Consider the following 25,991-nt stretch of genomic DNA (forward strand, 5'->3'; position numbering starts at 1 on the left):
AGCACTATTTAATTCAGGAGCATGGTTATCTTCCAATACTACCAATACCAACCATAAACGCAGCGAAGTTATTGTGATGCTGGAGACCTTCTTAGCTTAAAACCTTGCCATTAGTTAGCTTATTTTTTTTTTTTTGAGACATTCTGATCGTTAGTTAGGTTTAGGTCGTGTTGAACATAGATGGCATTTAGATGGTCTATACCACAAACACGTAGATATCATAGAGTGCAACATAAATAAAAGGCGTTGGTATTACCTGACTATTTGCTCGAGCTTGATGCTGGCTGTCCTCCATACTATTAGTTTCTCTTCCAAGGCGGCAGTTGCGTTGCTTTTGAGACGACGATGCCTTCAAGAGTCATTTTCCAAAATGGCACAATACTTATTTCTCCATTATTTCATTAAATATATACAAAGAGTCATTTTCCAAGAACGTAAATATTAAATCATAATCAAGCTGTCGAGGACACAGTGAGGTGATAAAAGTATAAAACCTTAGACCTATTATTTTGCCAATTACTTTATTCGAACCATGATAACACTGTACAATGTATGACGCCATGTCCGCCGCGCGCATTTGGCCGTCTCTTGCCCTCAAAAGCCGCCGATGCTTGCCCTGGATCGAATCGAATCCCACTCAATCGACTAGTAGGTAAGTGGGTTCGTCCTACTCCGCATTGGCTGAGCTTCGCACCACTGCGATCTTGAAAAGGCAGGGAAATACTGGATAGGCATGAGCAAGAAGAGCTAAGAAAGCACGGATCAGAGGCTATCATTTGAGTGGAAATGAATGAGCGGGCCATAACGTATCCATACTTGCGTGCCTCTACGGAAATGCTCACAAGAGTAGGCCATGATTTGGCCACCCTTATATATTTAGTCCATCCACCGTGGAGATGATATATGTATAGCCAAATACCAATGACTGTATCCACACTTTAGTCATTTCCTATAGACTACCGAGACAAAAAAAAGGGTTGAAAGGAATGAAGCGATGTGCGATGAGCGATGATAATTAAAGGTCCGAGGTATCCTTTTGGTGCTAGGAGTTTTAGATTAATGGAGGACCATATATACCGTATGTAGGGGCCAGCTTGGAAAGTGGCAAACCCAAACCGTTTGTGAGACCTTTTATTTCCTCCCTTCTTCTGATCACGAGAAGCCAACCCAAACGGCACATTTTGGACTCCACTTGTACTCAGGGCTTAAACTATAGGCTAAGGTCGGTGCTAACATGTATATAAGCTGGATCCGGACGCAAGACCCTTGCACACTTGGTAGTAATAGGCCTACCGGCTAAGGAGAAGAAATGGGGACTTTGAGGTTTTCTGTGTGTCTCATTTTGGTGATCACCTCCATATGGAGTTCCGAATCTCGAGTCCTAAGCCAAAAAGAGCTGACCAACGGGCTCGTGGAAACCAAGGCAGGGAAAACGATGGTGTTCGTGACAGGGCCTATGCGAGGGAAGACAACGCGGGTCGTGAACGAGTCGCAGCGGTCGAGCCCCGGAGGACCGGATCCTCAGCATCACTCTAGGGATCCTTCTAATTAGATTGGATGTTGGCTGAGGCTTTTCGGTATTACGTTTGAGTCCTATCAGATATCCATAATGGAGTAACCTCTTGCTTTGGTTTCACTGCCATCGCTTTGTATCGACTATCAACGATGCAAAGTATAAATAAACTATTTTGTTTCGCTAGCTTGTGTTATTAAAGGGTTTTGGGCCACCCAGCCCTTTGACGGTTGACAAAGTATAATATAATAGCAAGGTCTTAATTTGTGCTTTGGACTTATTATTGTAGAATTCAAAGTTAGTAACCTGGCGTATTTTGTTCTTGAAATAGTAAGCATCGCGACCTCAAATTCATCTCTTGGAAGTTCGTTGGATCTTCCCTTCAGATGCTCTCTTTTTCATTTTGCTTCATACAATTATCATACCATCTCAAACAAAATTAAAAATTCTCAGTTATGGTCTTGCAATACATATTAATAGAACTCCAAATCATACGTGTTTAAATCATCATTAGATTTTCTTGTTGGCCATTTCTATCAAAAGAATTGGCTAGACCTGATGCGGCAAGCTCAAAACTTTATAGGATGATGTCCTGAGCAGTCCAGTACTGTGTTTTAAATGGGTGGTTAGGTTGGAGGATAAATAATGTGGGGCGACTTGGTCGGGTAGTGAGTAGTTAAGATTTATCTACTGGTCTCCAGTATTTTTGGTAGATAAGCTTTTTTATTATAGGTCGGCATGAAATCGTACACGTTAAGTGGGCTACGATCACATAATATATGGTGAGTTATCCATAAAAAAAAATAGTAAAGAATATGGATTGGAACAATTTCAAGTTGAAAGATTATTGCCATGCTGGGGCTAAATTAGGAGCAGTTGCATTGCCCTCTCTCAATGTAAAAGATTTAGCTCCATTCAGGATTGCTTTTGGAGAAGCTAAAAACGCTTCTTGGAGCCCAAAAAGTACTTATGAGTGATATACAGATGTTTGATAAAAAAAAAAACTTGAAACAAGCTTTCTATTCTTTCCATATGCTTAAAAACCTGGCAAAAGCTCCAAATTGAAACTTCTCTTCATAAATGCTTTTTGAAATTCATTGAAAGCTGTCTGTGTGACTAAAATACTCTAAAATTTTATAGTTATTGCATTATTTTTAAAAAATAATATTTATAAAAAAATAAAATATATAAATTATAGATTAACCGTACTTTATACTATGTTATATTAATCATGAAAATAATATTATAATATAAAAATAACAATATCACATCCATATATTATAATAATACAATATTATGTAATAATAATTATAATATATTAAGTAATTATATTATATTATAATATAATATATACTTATACTATACAGTATAATATTATATTATAATATAATATATATGTTATGATATGCTATTACATTATACTAATATTATGACAGCTTAATATAATATATTATCATATAATTGTATTATATTATTATATTACAATATATTATGTTATACTAATATTATGATAATCTATATTATATCATATTATATTGTAACAATCAGACTTCGATAGTATAACAATATTATATTTCTAATTTTATACTGTTATTTTACAATTTTGTACTATCGTAATATTATAGTATTTAAAATAATATAATTTGTAAACTTTATACTTTATAATAACAACTCTCAATGTTACATAAAGTTAAAGAAATTGAAATTAAGCACCAATTTTTTTTATTATCATTTTCTTCACTTTCACAATTTGGTTGCCAAATAGATATTATAGTTTCGTGTGTAGTTACTGAATAGCAAAAGCTTTTTGTTAAAAGTTTTACCTCCAAAAATCTTTACTGACAAAAGTTCTGTTATCAGCAACAACATTTCCCAAAAGGCTTTATAACTCCCTTAGATAAACACTTTAGCTCACTTCCCACCGGGGGAGTCTAATTTTATTTTTTATTTAGACAAAGTGTTGGAAAAACACAATACATCCTCTTTAATAGAATGAAATCGGACAAAATCAAGTTCTGCCAAAATACACTTGGTGATCCAGCAAAAGTCATAATGCGAATGGCCACAATGTCACCCATTTCTTCTCGAGACCTCAAAATTTTTTTTTGTTTTTATCGAAAGGAGAAGAGATCTAAAAAAGTGACACATTGAAATTCCAAGGTTTACTTCAAAGGAAGAGAAGCTTTTTGCTGCCTTCTGCCGGTGCATAAAAGACGACCAATCTCTAGTTAGCTCAATAACCAATCGGAGGACAATTCTCTCAACATAGCCAGAGGGACCACTTTTTGGAGGAGGTTCGGCATTAGTCTGGTACCTCCCAGATGCATCGTATGGCTATTAGGACGTCTTGCATAGCTTATCAGGTATGGATGGCTAGGAACGCTTGGGTATTTGGCGAGCTCAGTCCGTACCTGCAGTTCGTGATCACTATAAGAAAATAAACTTTCAGCGACCACTTTCGGTGACTTAATGAATAGTGGTCGCTGCAAATAAGGCTATTTGCGACCAACATCCTTGTTAGTTACTGAATGATTGTCCTACACCGACTAAATGCATATTTGGTCGTGGAAAATCAAAACCAATTTGGCGGGGTGAAGGTAAAATGTTTGGCGACTAAAGTTTGGTCGCTGAAAATAAGGCCATCTGCGACCAACATTCTTGTTAGTTACTAAATAATTGTCCTACACCGACTAAATGCATATTTGGTCGCGGAAAACAATACCAAGTTGGCAGAAAGTTTGAGTTTTTTAGTGACCAAACTTTTGGTACTGGAAGGTTCCCGTAAAACCAAACGATGTTGTACTAGCCCCTGTAAGATGCTAATTTCTAAGTTCAAAAAAAAAAACTGCTTATTTTCAAACGGTGCCGTTTAACACCTTAATTCACTTAGGCATATCCTCGTCTCTTCGGCTGAATCTCAATCCCACAACTTTTCTTCATACTTAAATTCTTTTTTATTTTTATTATTATAATATAATTTTAAAAGCTCGAGCTCGGTGCTTGACTCCTTGTAAAATAAATATACGGATCGACAGGATACGTGGCATGCGGACGTGGGAACGGAAATCCGCTTAGAAATATATAGAATTCTTGGACATCCTACGGGCAGGATCGAAAATCCGCTTAGAAATAAATTTGCATGCATCCTTGTTAGTTACTGAATGATTGTCCTACACCAACTAAATGCATATTTGATCGCGGAAAATCAAAACCAAGTTGGCGCGAGTCCAGTATTTCGTGCGGGCTGGAGGTAAAATTTTTGGCAACTAAATTTTGGTCCCTAAAGGTTCACCTCCGGCGACTAAAAAAAATTTAGTCGAGAAAAGTATGCATGTGGGGACGTGTGAGAAACCAAACAAATCCTAATTTCCTATTCCTTTATTCGGCTTTAACTCCTTGCCTTCACCCGCACGTCGCCTTCGCCCGTTCGCCCGTTCGCTCATCTCTTCGGCATCGGCGTCCCAAGGTACGTGTGTGTTCTCTGAAATTTGATTTAGCAGAGGCCGGGAGGGAGAGGGAGAGGGAGAGGTGGCCGGGGGTCGTCGGGTTCGCCCGTTCGCTCATCTCTTCAGCATCGGCGTTCTAAGGTACATATGTGTCCTCTGGAATTTGATTTAGCAGAGGCCGGGAGGGAGAGAGAGAGGGAGAGGGAGAAGGAGAGGTGGCCGGGGTCGTCGGGGGTTGTCGGAAAATTTAGAGGCGAGGCGGGAGAAGAAGAAACCCAGGTTGGGTTCTCCTCCTTCGCCGCCTCCGTAGCCACCGCGGAGGGCTTCTCCTCCTTTGCCGCCGCCGCAGCCACCGCGGAGGGCTTCTAACTTTTAATACCTTAATTCACTTATTTTCAAAAAAACTGCTTATTTTCAAACGGTGCCGTTTAACACCTTAATTCACTTAGGCATATCCTCGTCTCTTTGGCTGAATCTCAATCCCACAACTTTTCTTCATACTTAAATTCTTTTTTATTTTTATTATTATAATATAATTTTAAAAGGTCGAGCTCGGTGCTTGACTCCTTGTAAAATAAATATACGGATCGACAGGATACGTGGCATGCGGATGTGGGAACGGAAATCCGCTTAGAAATATATAGAATTCTTGGACATCCTACGGGCAGGATCGAAAATCCGCTTAGAAATAAATTTGCATGCATCCTTGTTAGTTACTGAATGATTGTCCTACACCAACTAAATGCATATTTGATCGCGAAAAATCAAAACCAAGTTGGCGCGAGTCCAGTATTTCGTGCAGGCTGGAGGTAAAATTTTTGGCGACTAAATTTTGGTCCCTAAAGGTTCACCTCCGGCGACTAAAAAAAATTTAGTCGAGAAATTTATGCATGTGGGGACGTGTGAGAAACCAAACAAATCCTAATTTCCTATTCCTTTATTCGGCTTTAACTCCTTGCCTTCACCCGCACGTCGCCTTCGCCCGTTCGCCCGTTCGCTCATCTCTTCGGCATCGGCGTCCCAAGGTACGTATGTGTTCTCTGAAATTTGATTTAGCAGAGGCCGGGAGGGAGAGGGAGAGGTGGTCGGGGGTCGTCGAGTTCGCCCGTTCGCTCATCTCTTCAGCGTCGGTGTTCCAAGGTACATATGTGTCCTCTGGAATTTGATTTAGCAGAGGCCGGGAGGAAGAGAGAGAGGGAGAGGGAGAAGGAGAGGTGGCCGGGGTCGTCGGGGGTTGTCGGAAAATTTAGAGGCGAGGCGGGAGAAGAAGAAACCCAGGAGGGGTTCTCCTCCTTCGCCGCCTTCGTAGCCACTGCGGAGGGCTTCTCCTCCTTTGCCGCCGCCGCAGCCACCGCGGAGGGCTTCTTGTCAGGGCGGCAAGGAGAGAGAGCGAGGAGGCGAAGGGGAGAGAGCGAGGAGGCGAAGGGGATTTAGGGCGAGGGCCTTTTCTTGGGCCAGCAGGGAGAGAGAGCGAGGAAGGATTTGGGGACAGTAGTTTTGTTTTGGGTGGAGAGAAAGAGAGGGGAGGGATTTGGTTGGCTTGATACACGTCTGAAGCCGCTCTTATCTTTCATCCCTTCACTTTTTTGGTTTTGGTCTTGGTTTTCCTTCCCTCGCGTTACTCTTGATCCAGTTGGGCCATCGGGAAGAAAGATAGGGGGATTGGAGATGGACTTCTTAGAGGGTGGAGATTCTTTTAATTTTATCCTCTTTGTTTCTTCTCCTTTCTGTTTGGATTGAATGGTTGCCGTGCTGTGATGTAGCTTGGGTATCGAAAGGGAGATGGGAGATGGGAGATGGTAGGATGGGACTTCTTTTAAACTAATTATTTTTTCATGCTTCTATTCAAGGATTATATTAAACTGAAGAGGCTTCTTGTCTATCTTTGTTAGATTCATGCATCTTTGTTGAAATAGTATACTTGACAGCTATCTATTTTCATATCATTTTTTTAACTATTTTGTACTTATTAAAATTTATTATTATTATAATAATAAAAAAAAAGAAAAGGTCTCATTCACTGAATTTGTCTTAGGCCCCCAAATGTATTAGGCCGCCCCTGGTTTTCTGCTGCAACTTTTTTTTGCAGGATACAAAAATAAATCTATAAACTAATCAATCTAACTTGATGAAGTACTTTGTAGATCAGTCAAAATGGACAAGAGTTGGATGACAATAAAAAATAGAATGAAGAGTAAAGAGTATAAAGAAGGGTGAAGTCTTTTATTGAATTTGCGGTGGCAAATTTAGGCTCAGCAAATGATATTTGGTGTCCTTGTGTCGAGTGCATGAATGACAAAAAATAAAGCATTCAAGTTGTCAAGATTCATTTGATGTCGAAAGGAATCTCGCCTTCTTACAAGACTTGGGTGCAACATGGAGAATCTGTTCACATGCATCAATCTTGTGTTTCAAATGATGCTAACTATGACAATGGTAGAGGTGTTAAGGATAGAATGGCTGGGGATGGCACCGATGATAGGGACGAATTGTATAATATGCTGGAAGCTGTTTACGTGGGCGCTTTCATGAATCACGATATTGACGAATTGCCTAATAACTTGGGGAGGGAGGATGCACAGAATTTTGATAAGTTGTTCGATGATGCTCAACGACCCGTTTATCCTAGTTGCAAAACTTTTACAGTATTATCATTCGTTATTAAGATGCTTCATATTAAGGTGTACAACCAGTGGAGCAATTCCTCTTTTGACATGAACATGAAGGTATACAAGAAAATTCTACCGAAGTGTGATAAGTTTGTTCCATGGACCCTTTATGAAGTCAAGAAATTTTTACGAGATTTGGGTTTGGGATATGTGCTAATTCATGCATGCAAATATGATTGTACTCTTTTTTGGAAGGAGAATGCGAACCTGGAGAAATGCCCTATATGTGATGAGCCTAGATATAAGCTGAATGATAGTAACGGTAAGAAGATCCCTCATAAATTTTGCGGTACTTTCCCCTGATACCGAGATTGAAGCGCTTATTTTTGCCCCGAAAATAGCTGTAGATATGAGATGGCACAAGGAGAAGCAAGTGGATGACGAAACATCAAGACATCGGGCTGATGGGGAGGAATGGAAGAACTTTGATCGGCAACATCCTGAGTTTTCCAAGGATCCGCGGAATGTGAGGTTAGGGCTATCTACTGATGGTTTCAATCCTTTTGGAAATATGAGCACATCATACAGTATGTGGCCCGTTATCGTGATGCCTTATAATCTTCCACCATGGAAGTGTATGAAAGAGTAATTTTGTATGCTGTCATTGCTTATTCCCGGAAAAACGGCTCCTGGTAAAGAAATAGATGTTTACTTGAGGCCATTAATTGATGAGTTGAAAGAGCTTTGGAAGGATGGCGTGCAAACTTATGATGCCTCTAGTGGAAGTACATTTATAATGCGTGCTGCTCTCATGTGGACCATTAATGACTTTCCTGCATATGGTAACATGTCTGGATGGCCAACAAAAGGTTATTTGGCTTGTCCCATTTGTAACAAAGATGCTTCATCAGAACGTTTGAGGAGTAAGATTGGCTATATGGGTGCGAGACGTTTCTTGCCTGAGAACCACATATGGTGAAAGAGCAAGCTTTTTAATGGTAAAAGTAAGGACAGGTCAACGCCATGAGAGTTCACGGGAGAAGAGATCTTGGAGCAAATTAATTCAGGGACATACAAGCCGTTGGGCAAGCATCCAAGCATTAATAAGAAAAGAAAAAGGGGCAAAGATGATGACACGATTTGGGCCAAGAAAAGTATTTTGTTTGATCTCCCTTATTGGAAAACACTCAAGCTGCGTCACAACTTGGATGTCATGCACATAGAAAAAAACATTGTAGAAAATATTGTTGGGACATTACTGGGCGTAGATGGGAAATGCAAGGATACAGAAAAAGCATGCATGGATTTGGCAGATATGGGTATACAGAAGGAGTTACACCTAAAAAAGCGGACGAACGGATCTTATGAGAAGCCTCCAGCATTGTACACATTGTCCCCGCAAGAGAGACAAGTTTTGTGATTTTTTAAAATTGATTAAGTCTCCAGATGGCTATGCGGCAAACATCTCTAGCTGTGTAAGTACTCAAGGTGGTAAATTATCGGATCTGAAAAGTCATGACTATCATATTATTTTGCAACGCCTTCTTCCAGTTGGAATGCGTGGGTACCTCAACAAAGAACTTAATACTGCATTATTTCAGTTAGGCAATTTCTTTGAGCAATTGTGCTCCAAGGCATTAAAAATAGCTGATTTGAAAAAATTAGAGGACCAAATTGTTCTTATTCTTTGCAAGCTTGAGAAGATTTTCTCTCCTGCCTTCTTTGATGTCATGGTTCATCTAGCTATTCACTTGCCTTGCGAGGCTATTCTTGGAGGGCCAGTGCAATATCGATGGATGTATCCAATTGAAAGGTAATTGTTTGCTACCGTATAGTAGGAATAGTAATCATGTATATTATTGTACATGTAAGAAATTTTCTATTAGCTTTGAGCTATTATTTACCGTAGGTTACTCAAAGTTCTAAAAGGATTTGTTGCCAACCGAGCTCACCCCAGAAGGTTCTATCGCTGAGGCTTATATTTCTAAAGAGAGTACAACATTTTGCTCAATATACCTCGATGGAATCGAAACAGTGTTTAACAGAGAAGAAAGAAATGATGACGGTGGTGATCGTGGCACGGGGTTAGCAGTCTTCACTCAAAGTGCCCGACCATTTGGGTTAATTCGAAGGGGACCTGATGTGCCGTTTAATGAACTTGAGATGGCTGAATGGTTTGTCTTATACAATAGTTCTAAAGTGGATCAATATCAAAAGTACGTTTTTTTAACTTGCTTATTAAGGTTCAGCTATTGTATATTTAGTTGTTTTGGTCTTATATGTTACTTATATGTTACGGAATGTCGAATAGGGAACACAAGAACTACATACAAGGTGAGAGTGAAGTTGACATCACAAACAGATAACGTAAAGAATTTCCCAAGTGGTTCAAAGATCGCGTAAGCAAAATTAATTAACATGTAGGCACCTTGAGTTATCCTTGTATTTGAAAGTGAAGTAACATATTATGTCATTTTTTTGTTATAGATGACTCAACTTCGAAACCAGCGATCACCGGAAGCTACTGATGAATTATGGTCATTGGCCAACGGTCCTCGTCCAATAGTCAACATATATTCAAGGTGCTTTTGTAACGGTGTCCGATTCCATACCATCGAACGTGACAACCATCGTAAAAGCCAGAATAGTGGGTTAGTTGTTGAAGGGGACCACGAAGGGCAACCGATTGACTTCTACGGTTACTTGTGCAAAGTTTGGGTGGAGTGCCGTGGTATGGAATGGAGGAGCCTAGCGATGAAGAAGAAGAGATTGATAGAGACAGTGATACATATCTAGATTTAGAGCCATGATATATTTCTCTAATGATCTATCTATGGCAAAGTTGAACATATTTTTATGTTAATGAAAATCGTCCATTTTTATCTTACATGCTTCTGTTTTTATGGAGAGTGTGATGTACTTTTTACTCCATATTTCTTTATGGCTGAATATAATGTATCTGTCTGGTTTTTATTGTGAAAGATGCACAAAGTAGGTAAAAAATTTGTGAAGCCTGGGTGCTTGTCCCAGAAGCTGACAGGATATGAAAGGCAAAGGCAAAAAAGGATTGAAATGAACTCAATGAGATTAGAGGCTCTTGGCATACCGGGCATGTCCAAGGCATTGTTTTGTTCAAATCAGATTGGTAATGAAGGACCGAACAAGATTAGCAATGGCGATGACGATGAAGAGTTTCTGCCATCTGATAATGAAGGACTGAATTCTTCTGGAGATGCTGAACTTGTGCCTGTGATGGCTGCCCAACCTACTCTGCTCCCCACCTTTTTTACCCAGCAAACCCACGAGCTTTCAAGTCCACCTATTATTGCCAACAACGTGGGTGAGAAAACTCATCTTTCTGAATCTTGTTATTACTAAGATATTCTTGGTAAAATGATGGCATTTCAGTGGTTTTGTGTGTTTTTTTTGCGTTCTCTTTGTCTATCACTAGCAGGTTTGTCTTATGGCCTAAAGTATTTAAGTATTTTAGCAGGTTCATCATCAAAGCACGTGCGGGGTAAAACAGTTGGGAAAGAAATTGATAAGCTCATTGCCCAGAATGGCAGAGAAAAGCTCTATGTTCCAGTACTTGATAAGTGGAATGGTTTATGTGGTATTAATGCCCCCAAGGTAGCCAATCTGTTGGGGTGTATATTAGGAGAATGTGTCCAATTAAGGGCATACCGACGTGGCGGCATGTAGACAAGGCTACTCAATCTGCTACCATACAATCTGTCCTTGTAATTATTTATTGCACAATATTTTTTTAGGTACTTGTACTAGTTACATTGATCATACTACATAATGGTTTTACTTATGTTTTTAGGACAAGATCAAAATCTCGGATGATTATCATGGCAATCTAGTAGCTCAGCAAGTTGTCCACAGAAAATGCTACAATATTCACAGAAATTGGAGGCACAATATGAAATTGCATTACAAGCATCTTAAGAATGTCTTACATGTGGACCCTTATAGTCATCCATACGAACATGTGATTCAAGAGAATTGGCGCCACTTAATTGACGATGTGTGGAAAAGCAAAGAACACAAGGTAACTTACATATTTAGTACTTCAGAGTTTATAAGTAAAATATTTGATCATAATGTTTTCTTTAGATTTTTAATTTGTATTTTTTTGAAGGTGAGATCAAAAATGGCAAAAAGAATAGGAAAAAGCTTGAGTACAATCATTGTTCAGAATCTCGGTCATCTGTTGCAACAATGACTATACCGGTAATATGTTTTTGAGTATGTACTGTCTATATTTTTAGTAAACTGCCTGTGAAACAGTCTATGGGATAGTTTTGGCTATTGTAAAATAGACAATTTGCTGCAATTAGATTTTTTATTCTAGTTTACTGCAAGTATATTTTTGAAATCCTTTTATGCAAGTAGATCTGACAGTTATTCTAGTTTTCTTATTATGTAGTGGCTATATGCTAATTTAAATTACACTTTGCAGCTGGAGTTTAATGGTTCTGAAAACTTTGAACTTCCAGAATTCTATAAAAAAACTCATACCAAGAAGAACAAAGAGTGGATTGATCCTATTTGCGCCGTGAAATATGTAGGTATCTAAAATCTCAATAATCATTTAAATCAGTTTCTGCTTTTGCAAGGTTATATACATTTAATTCTATTGTTACCTTTGCATTGACAGTCAAAGATGTTGAGCTTGCGAGAAGAATCTTCTCAATCCGGTGTGCAATTAACATCAGAGGAGATGTCTAGGAAGGCACTTGGAAAAAGGAAGAGATACATTCTTGGATTTGGGGATGGGCTGAAGCCCTCTTCATCTTCTTCCACACCTAGTCGTGTGTCACAAGACCATGTTGAGGAGTTGCAGAAACTTAAAGCTGAGATGGAGGAGATGAAGATGGAGCGTGAGGAGCTGCGGAGGCAATTGGAGCAGGAGAGGAGAGAGCGTGAGGAGGAAAAGAAAGAGCGAGAGGAAGAACAGAAGCAAATTGCACATCTTACAAGTTTGGTGACAGAGTTCTTAAAGAAAAAGACTCAAACGCACAAGTCATCTATCTATCATGATAGGGCCATGTATTCAACTGGTGGTACAAATACTCGTTGGTATGTATTCTCATTTATATTACATAGGTTATTTAGAGATTTGGACCAAATTAAACAAAATGTCATTGTGAACTTATACTTGAATTTGAGTTTATTATTTTTCATATGTGGTTATTAATTGTGTATTCTTTTTGGCTTTCTCAGATACATGGTGGAGTTATGAGCATGTGAAATCTAGTTTCTGGTACATGGATAGCTTTTGTTCAGATGATCATGGTGGAGTTGTCTACAAGCAGAATCCAGTTTTTGGTATAAGAATATTTTTGTCTACATGATGGTTGTTTGGATGAATAGCAAGATCAGATATTTTGGAATTTTTAATTTACATTTTGATGTGTTTGGTGATGATTATCACCTTAACATATGGTATGGATGAAACATTTTGATGTATGGTTAATAAGTATGCTTGACTTTAGACTTATAGATGATGATATTTATAATGAATGATTATGGATTCTCCAACATTGTGTATACTTCTATTTGGATGAGCAAATGTATTGTACAATATGGATACTGGATAGGCTGTGTTGGTTGTACAGGATTTGGAACGAGCCCAAAAATAAATATTAAGCTTATAATTTGAATTGTTAATTAAATATAGGTTAATACTTTCTACCATCAAAAAATGTTTGTTGTAATGCATTCTAATACATTATGCGACCAAACTATTGGTGGGGGAAGATAGATATTCAGTGACCATTTGTTTGGTAGCGGAAGACAAACCTTCCACGACCAACTATTTGGTCGGCGTTGAAATTAGCGACAACAGATTTGGTCGCTGATAATTTTCTTCGGCAAGCAAACGTTGGTCGTTGTTGGTGTACCTTAGGTGACCACACAATATTGGTCGCCAAAACCTTTCAGTGACTAGGATTCGGCGACGAAGGGTATGTTAGTCGCGAAAAAATTTCGGCAACCAAATATGGTTATTCGACGACTAGAATCTTAGTCGCTGAATATGTATTTCTTGTAGTGGATGGAGCGGGCTCAGGTATAGACAACAGAGATTCTCCATGCAGATTTAGATCACAAACCTTGGACAGCTCGGAATACCTGAGGCCCCCACATTGCTTCGACAGCTCTTTATATAATTTTCTTTACCTGGGAGCCCCAACCTCCGAGTTTCCTCAAAGTCAATTTTAACGGCTCGGTCCTAAATGGAGGCAGGAGGAGAGGGGCCGAATTTGTTATCAAAGGCCTGAGTTCTAGTGTGGTGGTAGCGGGGGGGTGTCAGGTCTTCGACACCTCGGTTCCAGGGGCAGAGTTACGGGCGGCTTGGATGGAATTGCGTTATGTGCGGCATGTGCTTCAGGCGAACTCTATCCTCTTGGAGGATGATTCGACCACGGTGATCAGCTGGGTCCGAAAGAACCCGAACAATGATGGAGGAATTTTTCTCCTGCTCCGTGATATTTGGTTGATGGTGAGGGAGGGTATTACATTTCAGGCTATACATGTATATCGTGAAGCTAACAGAGCGGCGGACTGGGTGGCGGCATATGTAGCGAGCTACTCAGGAGGCACCTTATAGGTTGGGGAGGGTGAGATGCCTGGTACACTTCAAGACCTTTTGTTTGCCGATGCTATTAGATGTATTCGTATCCGTAATGTATGAATTGTTCGTTCACAAAAAAAACAAAAAACAAAAAAAAAAAAACAAGAAGAAGAACGAGACCAACATATAGTGATGCGCCATTGGTACCAAGTCACTCTATTTGTACTTAAAACTCTTTGATCCTGCCAGGAATATGAAGCTCTTGTGTGAAATCGTTGTCCAAATATTTTTGGTAAGAGGATAGTGAAGAGAAGATATATTTTTTCATCCTTCTCATTGCATAGAATAAAAGCATCATTTACTTTAAATCCTTCCCTAACGAGGTTCATTGTTGTGCTCAGCTTGTCCTTAAGAGCCAACCACATAAAAATCTTTGATTTCCCCTAGAGCCGCAGCCTTCCACAAGTTTTTTTGCCCATGGGGATCAAAATCCGCATGTTTCCCTTGGAAATGATCATTCAGGAATGTATGCATTTCCAAAGTATTTGACATTTGGTCCCTTCAACCAGATGTTATCCAGACAGTCATTCGGTTGAAGGTTTACTAAAAGGGCCGGTCACCAAAGAGAATTCTCAATCTGCTTCCATAGAGAGATCTTTGGATTCAAGTCTGCTATTACATTGAGAGTAGATGGTAACTCCTGGTTTCCCGCGGTGAAAAAAGAGACATCGTAACGTCCTCCAACCATGGATCCTTTGGAATCATATTTCTCTACTATCACCAGGTAAATCTGATCCTATTCTTGATCCCGTCAAGGAAACAAAAGGTTTTCTTTCAACTTGGTCAACTCGAGTCTCGAATTTAAAAAACTGGGACTTTGAGACTTTTTCGGGTAACTATCATGATCCATATATAAATTTTGGTATATATCACTGGTGGAAAGTAAAGTCCATTCACTTTACTTTCATTTCTTTTATTATGTCCTCTATTTATAACGGTGAGATCATTCTTATTTGAGTCGGATTTTATACTATCAAAAAGAGAAGTTGCAACATCTCTGATATTCTATAGAGATCACTTTCTTTATTCGAAGTTGCAAATAGTAGCATCAATATTTTTTATTTAAACTAAAAAAAAGACAGCTTATAAGAAATGTCGGAGAAGTGGAGAATGATCGGAGCTCCAAATAAAGTTCTAAGTTTTTAAACTTGGCTCATAGTACTATAATGCCGAAGAGCCATGCTCGGAGTTTCTTTAGTCCCGATTCTAATCAGGTCATCTTTATAGCGCGCGGTGCCTCCGCATAGGTTTCAAGGATAGGTCTGCTGAAATATATCAAGATTTTTGTACGACATCATTGTCTCCATTCAACCAATGAAGCACAGCAACCCTTGGAAGCCGCAAGAATTGTACCTCTACTACCTTATCCATATGGATGGTTCACAGTTTATAAATCCGAATGGCTGTGGTTTAGCCCCATTATAGAGCGGGAAACCTTAATTTTCATCTGCATATGTCTCTTTTTTTGAAGGGTAATGGAGGAAGCAAACTGGTTCCCCCAGTTTCACGAAAAGCACAAAATTTACATAGTTTCAGAAAAATAGGCATGGACTATGAAAACTTATAATTCAGTCGGCATCTTAATGGCCAAAATTTCAATTCAACAGATAATCTATTTTGGCAAAAGACCAAGAAGATTCAGCAATACTTTGTGGCTGTCACTGCTTTTTTTCATACACAAACTTCCCCACTGCATGAAGGTATTTAGAGCCTTGTGAAGAACTGTATTGATGGATGAAGCTTTCTGAATAAAAACTCTCGAATTTCTTTCCAACTAGATGTGCCAACAAACGGCCAAAGAGAGCTAGTCCCAACCTTTTCGAAAAAATCCTTTAACCCTCTTTCTTCTCCATGAGATCCATAGATCTCGAATATCCTTTGGCCAACCATTAATTTTGAGCTGTCTTGATGGTAAACCACAAGCTTCTTGCAGAAGAACATTTGACAAGGAGATGCAAGATGGTTTCCGAGTTGGCTCCACATAGAGAACATTCTATACCTCTTCCCCATCCTTTTCTTGCCATCCCTTCACCCATATGTAGCCGGTTTTTGAGTGCCAACCATATGAACACTTGTGAAAAGGCCAAAGAACACCACTACAATTCAGCAATTTATTGAAGGAACTGATTGAATAATTACCATTGTTGGTGAGTTCCCATACCGGCACATCTGTTAATGTAGAGGGTCTGATAGGATGTAGAAGTTGGAGAAGAGTTTTCATGCTGCTTAGACTCCAAAAATGATAATATGCCTTAGAGCTTAATGCACCATCTTTGTTTTTTCCAACTCCACAGAAGAGTTGGTTTGCACCACTCTACCGTAGAGCTCCACAAATAGGGATGACAAAGGGTAGCACCTGTTGCTGGAAATTGGACCCGGGGGCGGCCGTCGGCTGGAGAAGGAGAGCTCCGCTGCCTGGGTGGCGGCGCGTCGGCGGGCGGCGTCCTCCTGGAAACCTGCAAGAAGCCGGTGGCTGGGCTCTCCGGTGCCGGCCCTCCGATGGTTAAGTCAGTCAGGGGTCTGTATGGGGAAAGAAAAAGTGAGACGGAAAATAACCCCCCCTAAGTGGAGGAATTCCCCTTTTATAGGGAGGATCGGGCTACCTGTGACGTGACAGAGCAAATTGGTTGTCGTACAATTGGTCATTAATGCTTGATCATGTAAGTCAATGCTATCATGGTAGGAGATTAGGCCGAAGCCTGTCATCACGGAGTCGCTATCATTTGTAGGCATGCGGATTTGCCGTGAAAGACTCGATGTCCATAGGCGACGGAAACCATACGCTTTAATTATTGAGTAAGCCCAGGGGCCTGCAAGGGCCATGCGTTTTGACTGTTGAGTGAACCGGGTGTCTGCACGACCCTTACACATTAATTGTCTGCACGGCCGTGCTGCGGGTGGACGTAATCTCAGTGTGCAACTTAGGCGTCCTCGGGCTAGTAAGACTGAGTGTCCTCAAGCCGGAGGAGGTCTGCTCAGTTGGCCCCTGCTCGGAGGGGTCTGTCCGGTCGGCCCCTGCTCGGAGCGGCTGGCCCCTGCTCGGAGGGGTCTGCTCGGTCGGCCCCTGCTCGGAGGGGTCTGCTTACCAAAGCGTGGCGACACTTTTTCCCCCCAACAACACCAACCCAGGAGTTTTTCCGGAATCCGATATTCTCGCCATTCCCTAGTTTAAAATAAGTGCAGTTCCAGAAGACCTTCAAGTTCTTACTAATATCTTTCCATATAGGTGATACTTTTTCATAAAAGTTTTCGTCCTTTAACAAACTTCTAAGCCCATTTAGCCAACAGGAATGAGTTAAAAGAAGAGTTGGTTTGCACCGCTCCATCATCTTTATAGATCTTAAAGCGGTCATTGTGATCCAACAGTGGATTGGTACGAGGAAGGTGAATCCATCTTCCGCACAAGAGATCCAACCCAGGTCCCATTGGGAATGCTCACAAGAGTAGGGCATGATTGTTTGGTCCATCCACCATGGAAATGAGATATTTGTATATAGCCGAGCACCAGAGTCAAGTGACTGGATCCACATTTTGGCCATTTCCATAGACCAAGGAGAAAAGGAATGAAATGATGCGCGATGACAACAATGGGTCCGAGGTATCCTTTCGGCGCCAGGAGTTTTAGATTAATGGAGGACCATACGTGTGTGGTGGTTTGCATGGAAAGTGGCAAACCAAAACCCATTTGTGAGACCTTTTATTTCCTCCCTTCAAAAAGCCAACCCATAAAGTAATTGTGCACGCATTTGGACTCCACTTGTGCTTTGGACTTAAAAACTATAGGTATATAAGCTGGAGCCCGGCGCTTGGCAGCAGCAGGCCCACCAGCTAAGAAGAAGAAATGGCGACTTTGAGGTTTTCTGTGTGTCCTTATAAGACCAGTATTACATTTGAGTGCCCTCTTTTCTTTTTTTCCTGATGGAACCGTTGAGTCCTGTGACTCCTGTCAGATATCTTCTATAATGGAGTAACCTCTTGTTTTGTTTTCACTGGCATTGCTTTGTGTTCTCTTATGATGACACCATGGCTGAAGGCAGGCTTGTTCGCTAGCTTTGTGTTTGTGTTATTGAAGGGTTTTGGGCCACCCAACCCATTGGCAATTGAAAGGCATAATATGATCGATATCAAGGCCTTAATCTGCGCTTTAGACTTATTAAGATTAAAAGTTTGCAACTTGGCATTTTTTATTCTTGAAATAGTAAGCATTGCGACCATTAATTCATGTCATTCAACAGAATTAGATTCTTCTCTTGGAAGTTCGTCAGACCTTCCCTTCAGATACTCTCTTTTTCATTTTGCTTCATACAATTTGAAATTCCCTTTTTAGGCCCTTAAATAAGCAATCACTTTATCATACCATCTCAAACAAAATTAAACATTCCAAAATCAATTTGTATTCGGACTCAGTTCTGGTCTTGCAGTGTATATTAATAGAACTCCAAATCATATGTGTTTAAATCATCATTAGATTTTCTTGTTGGCCAGCTGTATCAAAACAATTGGCTTGACCTGGTGTAACAAGCTCAAAACTTTAGGCTAGGATGGTGGCCTGAGCAGCCTGGCTCCATGTTCTAAACAAGCGGTTAGGTCGGTGGATAAATATAGTAGGACGATTTGGTCGGGTAGCAAGTAGTTATGGTTTATCTAATTGACCTCAGTCTCCAATATGTTTGATAGATAAGTTTTGTTATAATAGATCAACATGAGATTGTACAGATAAATGGGCTACGTTCACATAATAGCAAGAGTTAAAAAATTAAAAGCACTAATGTCCTTTATTATCATTTTCTCATAATAAAACTACTTTCTCAGTTTAGTTATCAAACAAATGTTTAAGTTTTATGGCACTTTAAAAATATATTTTTACATAGCAAAAACTTTTTATTAAGTACCCTACCCTGAACTCAAAGTTTTTACCTTTTACTTCAGGTACTAGAAACTCCAAGCTATTTTTAATGTCAAAGAGCTAATGGGCAAAGTAGATATATAACATCATGAGCAGACAGCATGTATCCTAAGAGCAAAGTAGATATATATATATATTCTTCTTCTTCGTTTTCATGACAGGTTCTTAGGTCTAGCATGGCACAGCTCCCTGCAAATCAGTTGGTTTTGACGTTCTTCTAATAATTGTTTTCTTATTTTTCCAGATCAAGAAAAAATTGGCATATTCATCATGTTTCATTCCATATAGGGCCTGATTGGGTGCATGTAAATTGGTGTCTTCATGCAATAGTTATTGTAAGGAGCTCGTTTACATCATTTGGTTTGATGTTGCTCTCTAGACAATTTCTTGTGGACCCTAAGGCCGTTCTCTTTGAAACATATTTGGAATGGGATTCAAGGTTGGAGCACTAATTTACCTCATCACAGATAAATTTAAAACAAAAATAAGAGATAGATATATGCCCACCTTCTATCTTATACTCTTCTCAATTTTTGTGAGGTTACTTCAACCAGAACAAAACCCTATCAGCTTAGTCGAGCAGTGATACCATCCGAGCAAGTGCTCCGTGATACAAAATCAAACATATAATTGAACATAAAGCTAGGACTTCAATGACAGTATTTTATTATGATAGATGTTAATTAAATTTATTATATTTATCTTGCAATATATGATTTCTGTATTATTAAAATTTAATTATTATTATAATCATGTCATGGTGGATAATAATGGATGATAGCAAAAAGATAATGGTGTCATTTTTAGATCTCTTTTCACTCAATAAAAAGATTTTATTTTGTTTATCTGATTTTTTTTTCTCAGGAAAATTTGTGACAATGGAAAGAAATAATTGCCTTCAACTTCACTTCTTCCCAGAAACTCAATTTGTTTGCTTGTTTACTCTTCTCTTCTCTCGGTGTCTCCCAAACAGGGTGTTGACAATAGAAATGATATAGATTCTTAAACCAAAAGACCCTTAAATGCCATTGGATGTCCAAACCACTCCTCCGGGCCATAATATCCCACGACTTCCATTGCTCCTCCCATCATGCCGTCCATTTCGACCCTGAAACCATCTCGGCCGTCCACCGTGCGAAAGCCCTCCACGCCCTCTCCATCTCCTCCGCCTCCAATCCGCCCGTCACCGTCCACCACGCTCTCATCGCTGCCTATGCCGCCGCCGATGACCTCGATTCCGCCCGCCAGGTGTTCGAACGAATGCCCCGCCGGACCTCCGTCTCGTACAACGCCATCATCGCCGCCACCGCACGGCGCGGCTGCGCGGAGGACGCCTGGGCGCTGCTCCCCCGGATGATGGTCGCCGGCGTCCGGCCCACGCGCTTCACTTTCGGCCCCATCCTCTCCTCGCTGTCGCTCGAACACCGTGTCGGGATCCAGCTGCACCCATTGATCCTGAAGTCTGGGTTATTTCACGCCGACCCTTACTCGGGCACGGCTTTGATGGGATTTTTGGCGAGAAATGACAGATTGGACGATGCGGTCAAGCTATTCGAGGAAATGCCTACAAAGACTGTGGTCACTTGGAATTGTATCATCTCTGGATTTTCCGAGCTGGGCTTTGTCCATGATTCAATGTTCCTGTTCCGAGAGCTATTAAAGACAGGAATTGGACCGTCAGAATGTTCTTTTCTTAGCGTTCTGGCTGCATTCCGTTCGTCAGATTGTTTGCACTCCATGGAGCAAATTCACGGGCTTGCAGTCAAAGTCGCAATGGATTCATTCCTCGTGGTTGCGAATGCTCTGCTTCGTGTGTACTCCAGTTGCTCTCGAACGCAAGCTGCCGAACGATACTTCAATGAGTTGGCAATTAGAGATGCGGTTTCTTTTAACACCATGATAACAGCTTTTGCTACAAGTGCGGCGCCAGAGAGGGCTATGGATTTCTTCTTGATGATGCCTTTAGAAGGGCTTTTGCCCAATGAATCCACATTCACTAGCATCCTTAATGCTTGTGCTAGTTTAGACACAATGAAGTATGGAGAGCTCATCCATGCTAAAGCCATCAAGCACAATCTTGCCACCGGTGTTTTCGTCGGAAGTTCACTTGTTGATTTCTATGCCAAGTACATGAGCTTGGACAACGCAAAGAGGGTGTTCGATGGGATTGCGGAGAAGAATGTCGTTTGCTGGAATGCTTTGATCTCAGGATATATGAATGCTGGTTTACCTACCACCTTAGTTCTTCTGAGAGAAATGCTAAGCTCAGGGATTAGACCCAACGAGTTCACGTTCTCATCTGGGCTTAAACAAGCATCTGCTTTGGATCTCCAGGAGCTTCATGCGCTGATAATAAGGATGGGTTATGATAGTAATGAGTATGTTTCAAGTGCTCTTATTGCATCATATGCTTCTCATGCCACTGTTTGTGATGCCTTGGCTCTAGTCTCAGAGTCCTTTGTTGGCCCCATGAATGTCATGGCTGGTGTTTATAACAGAGCTGGTCGATACAAAGAGGCACAGGAGTTATTGTCCAAGCTGCAAGAGCCAGATAACATATCATGGAACATCTTATTGACTGCTTGTGTACGTGGTGGGGATTACTCCAAAGCTTTCCAATTGTTCAAACAAATGCAAATTTCAGGATATCTTTTTGATAACTACACAGCAGTAAGTCTATTGAGCGTCTGTTCGAAGATCAATAGCCTCAATCTTGGTAGTTTGCTTCATGGGCTTATCATTAAGACTAACTCAGGGTGTTCTGACACATTCGTCCATAATGTGTTGCTAGACATGTATGCGAAATGCGGCAGCCTCGAGAGCTGTTTAAGAGTTTTTGAGGAAATGGATGAAAAAAATCTCATCTCTTGGACAGCTCTGATCTCAGCATTGGGATTTCATGGTTGCGCCATTGAGGCACTGGAAAAATTTAAGCAAATGGAATTTGAAGGGTTCGAACCAGACCGGGTTGCCTTCCTCGCAGTCCTTTCAGCCTGCAGTCATGGTGGATTTGTGGAAGAAGGCATGATGTTCTTCGCACAAATGAGGAGTGATTATGGAATTGAACCAGAGATGGATCATTATATTTGTGTGGTGGACCTATTGTGCAAATACGGGCATCTAAAGGAAGCCGAGCGCGTGATCAGCGGCATGCCATTTCAGCCAGATGCAGCCATATGGCGCATCTTCCTCCAAGGTTGCAGGAGGTATGGCAGCATGGTGGCGTAGGACTTTAGAAATAAGAATTTCACTTGGGCATTTTGCCATATAGGAAGCAAAGGATACAGTTTCATTCTCTCTTTTTTTGTTTGTGGCCATGACTTTTATGGCTGTGGCTCCTTAAGCACTATATATATGACTGGTAGGATCTCTTTTTCAGTTGGTCAGGCTGCTAGTTACCCATCTTACTTCCTTGGAATCCTTCTTGAATTCACTAGATGAATTAATTTGTCCACTTCATTCATTACTTACAAGCAAGAATGCTCCAGAATATGTCAAAATTCTAATTAGTTCCAGCTAATTTTATAGGAAATTACCAGATTTTCTTTTTCCCAGCTCTCGCGAACAGTTCAAAAATGCTTGCACCTAAGCTTTAGCACTAATCTCCAGCAGTTCTTTTTGCACTCAGAATGTGGGCAATGTTTGTGATTAGGCTTGGACAGTTTCCCTAACATCTATAAGCCCCAAGTATGTGTCAAAATGGAGGCACATTATTGTTGAATGAAGCCATGATCCTAATGTCACAGATTAGCCGGATGACTTCAAGATTTCACATATTCGCAGATAGGGCTGACAAACAAATTGAGCAGGCTCTCAGTTCGAGAAAAGCTCGAATCAAGCTTGATTCAAGTTAAACAAGTCAAGCTTGAACCAAAAGTTGACCTAGCTCGATCAGGCTCGGCTAAATAAGGATCAAATATTTTTAAAGATAATGTAAGTAAGATTGAGGTTTTAATTAGCATCCTTAGTTTATTCTTTGAATCAATTAAATGTTAATTCATGCTTAAATAAAGCTTGACATCAAGCTTGAACCAAGTCCGATGCAAGCTTGAATTGATTTCAGCTTGATTAGAAATATCAAGTAGATTGATTAGGCTCATCTTTGGCTCGGCAATCAATCTTGATCTTCGAGTTAAGCTCGAAATTATTTTCAAAACAAGCTTGATCAAATCCATGCTTAATCAAGCTTGGCTCAATTATACCCCTATTCGCGGAGAAGGGATTGCCATCGTGGATTGGCTGACAAAGGTATCCATTCAAATACTACCAAGTAGTGGATACAGCATTATCGGTGAAAGATGATGGAATTGGTTGTTATAGACCTTTTACCAGATTGTATAATATAAGTCTTATGGCTCAATTACTAAATTAAAACAAAATAATAATTTAAAAACTTTGTAGTAATGAAGATACTCTTGCCGCTAAACTAGAAATAAAGCATAATGGATAAAAGTCATCAAAAGATCTTGAAACTTTTCAACTTTATTTGATAGTGATACATATGATGGATGATCGCGTAGGGCCAATATATGAATATCCATGCAAGCCATATACTGTTAAGCTTTGTGGCCAGCCAAGCTTCAAATTGGATTGCATAAGTGGCTCAAAGTGGCATTGACATGTCATATATCTAATATCCAATCCCGTTGTGGACTCTTAAAGTCAAGGTGCTTGAAACTTTTAAGGCCATTTCCATTGTAATGGCTCCACCAACTCCTTTTTTTCCTTTTTTATTTAAGAATTTTTATATATCAACCCCTAAAATATTATTTATATATGAATCCTTTAATTCCTAAAACTTGTATATGATCAGTTAATAAAATTATATCCTTTAGATATAATAATCCGTCTATTCTCCTACTTGGTAAAATTATCTGTATATTCTTGTTCATCTTTTAAAAAAGAAATTTGTTTGTCTTTCAAAAAAGATATATAAAAATTAAAAATTTTGAATTATATTGTTATAACTATTATTATAGTTTTCTTGTCTTATAATACATAGGGATTGGTGCAAGATTTGTTGTCGTCTGATAAGTTCATTGATTATGAAATTGCCCGATCAAAATTTATAGACCATGAACTTTTTATTTTGTGCGGGTGCAGAATTTGATGGACCAACCAGCTATGCCAAAATTTATTCTCATATTTAAACAAAATATTAAATATAAAAATGAACATCTTTTGCTAATTTTATTCTCTTAACAACAAACTCCTCTAGCTTACTAACGGTTTTCATATTTTAATCCATCAATATGATTGAAGGTGGGTCCGAGGTACATGCCCAAACAAAATATAGTGACTCAACGTTCACAACGACTTGTCCTCTATAAGAGGACGTATCATCAACCAATACAGGAAGAAAAGGCCTTCATCCACATATTAACCACAGTATATAATTATAATGGTAGATCTTCTTGCCACCATATCCCGTCTCCATTATTTTTTCTTAATCAATCATCATCTTATGACTGCTGTCATTGCTTACTCGGAGATCACTACGTTACTTCGTTGCAATGCCGAGCAAGCTTCGAGACCAAAGGGACAAATTAGACAAAAAGGCACTGGAAAAGTTAAAATTTGCTTATCGTTTACGTCAAAAGAATTTGTTCTTCCTACGAAGAAAATTTTTGCGGCTGTTCTTACTAAATATTCAAGAAAGATACGATTCGAGAGGAAACGAGATGAGTTTAACATAGTATGGAACAAATCCCTTTGGAGGTATCATATATATCGTTCATATGCATGCAAAATTTGTTTGTTCTTGGAGCTGAATATATCCTATAAAGTAACTTTACGGAAGGAAAGGAACGGATCGAAGGGGTCAGTGGATTAGAGATCATACACTTGGACGCTTGTGGTGGCTTCCACTAGTAACTTCCACTGGTTTCTAACTTCAACCAGTGTAGAGAAAAAGATTTTTCAGTCGTGGAATTAATGAGAAAACTTGATAAGGAAAAGAAGCTAGGGAATTATGATCGGTAATTAGGATTAAATAGAGATTCAGATAATTGGAATGATATTGAATGATAAGTTAATCTTAAATTAAATTGGCAATAAGAGCTAGATATAGCCACCAAATGCATTGAAGATTATGGGATGGAAATCACCTTGCTTTCCAAGTCGCAATGGAGATGAACTTGGCCATATAATTAGGGTGAGCAATCTGGGTTTTTCATGACTCTACCTACTCTTGGAGCACAGCATGGGGATCCTAGTGGCAATGACGAAGAACTTGGCCACGCATGGAGTCCAAGTGTTTCACAGCCATTGGACCCAGAATAGTGCTGCAATAAGAACATCCAATTGGAGCTAGTAAATTTAATCCAAGCCAGATAGAGCTTCAACTCATCAATGAAACGTAATTGAGCCATGATAGATTAGTTGAACTTTAACGTAAAAGTAGTCCCAAACGGATATAAAGGATAGGAGGCGCACAAAGAAAGTTATTGGCTGGGTGAGGTTGCTAACGGTATGCTGTGCTGGACAAGTTGGCATGAGGAGATGGTTGCTTCTATTGCACAAACCACCTGAGCTTTTCTAAGATCCACTACCACTCCTTGGCTCTCCATATATAGGTGAGGAATTTGGCATATCGACATGCGCCGAGCTGGTTACTTGTGGAGCTTAGCAATGGCAATCCGCGTTGCACTGATGCTGCTATTGGTTATTTGCAGGGAACCTGTAGATATGCCCGAAGCCCGGTTGCTTCATGAGCATTGGAACGGTAATGACAGTGAAAGCGGCCATGGCCAAGTCGTCAAGCTTTGGGCGCATGAACACATGCGTAGAGCTTTGAAGGGTGGCGACAACAAGAAAGAAGTGCCAGGAGGACCAGACCCTCAGCACCATGGCTAACCACCATCATTACGCTGTCTGT

At 40.0% G+C, this 25,991-nt stretch overlaps 2 protein-coding genes across 3 annotated transcripts; both read left to right on the forward strand.

Annotated features, from left to right (window-relative positions):
• Positions 1-12,230: 12,230 nt before the first annotated feature.
• Positions 12,231-13,126, forward strand: LOC108511822 (troponin I-like). 2 transcript variants are annotated; one of them, XM_039125186.1, is made up of 2 exons: positions 12,231-12,653; positions 12,798-13,126. In XM_039125186.1, coding segments are annotated over exons 1-2 (417 nt in total). In that variant the 5' UTR covers positions 12,231-12,237; the 3' UTR covers positions 12,799-13,126. The 2 variants fall into 2 exon arrangements, with proteins under 2 accessions (XP_038981114.1, XP_038981113.1); XM_039125185.1 differs by having other exon boundaries at positions 12,231-12,650.
• A 6,723-nt stretch (positions 13,127-19,849) lies between these two features.
• LOC103721699 (pentatricopeptide repeat-containing protein At3g58590) lies at positions 19,850-22,587 on the forward strand. Its single transcript, XM_008812007.4, has one exon. It carries the CDS (start codon positions 20,147-20,149, stop codon positions 22,340-22,342), a length of 2,196 nt encoding a protein of 731 aa, XP_008810229.3. The 5' UTR covers positions 19,850-20,146; the 3' UTR covers positions 22,343-22,587.
• The last annotated feature ends 3,404 nt before the right edge of the window (positions 22,588-25,991 follow it).

The sequence above is a fragment of the Phoenix dactylifera genome, chromosome 4 (assembly GCF_009389715.1).
Source record: "Phoenix dactylifera cultivar Barhee BC4 chromosome 4, palm_55x_up_171113_PBpolish2nd_filt_p, whole genome shotgun sequence".
NCBI lineage: Eukaryota > Viridiplantae > Streptophyta > Magnoliopsida > Arecales > Arecaceae > Phoenix > Phoenix dactylifera.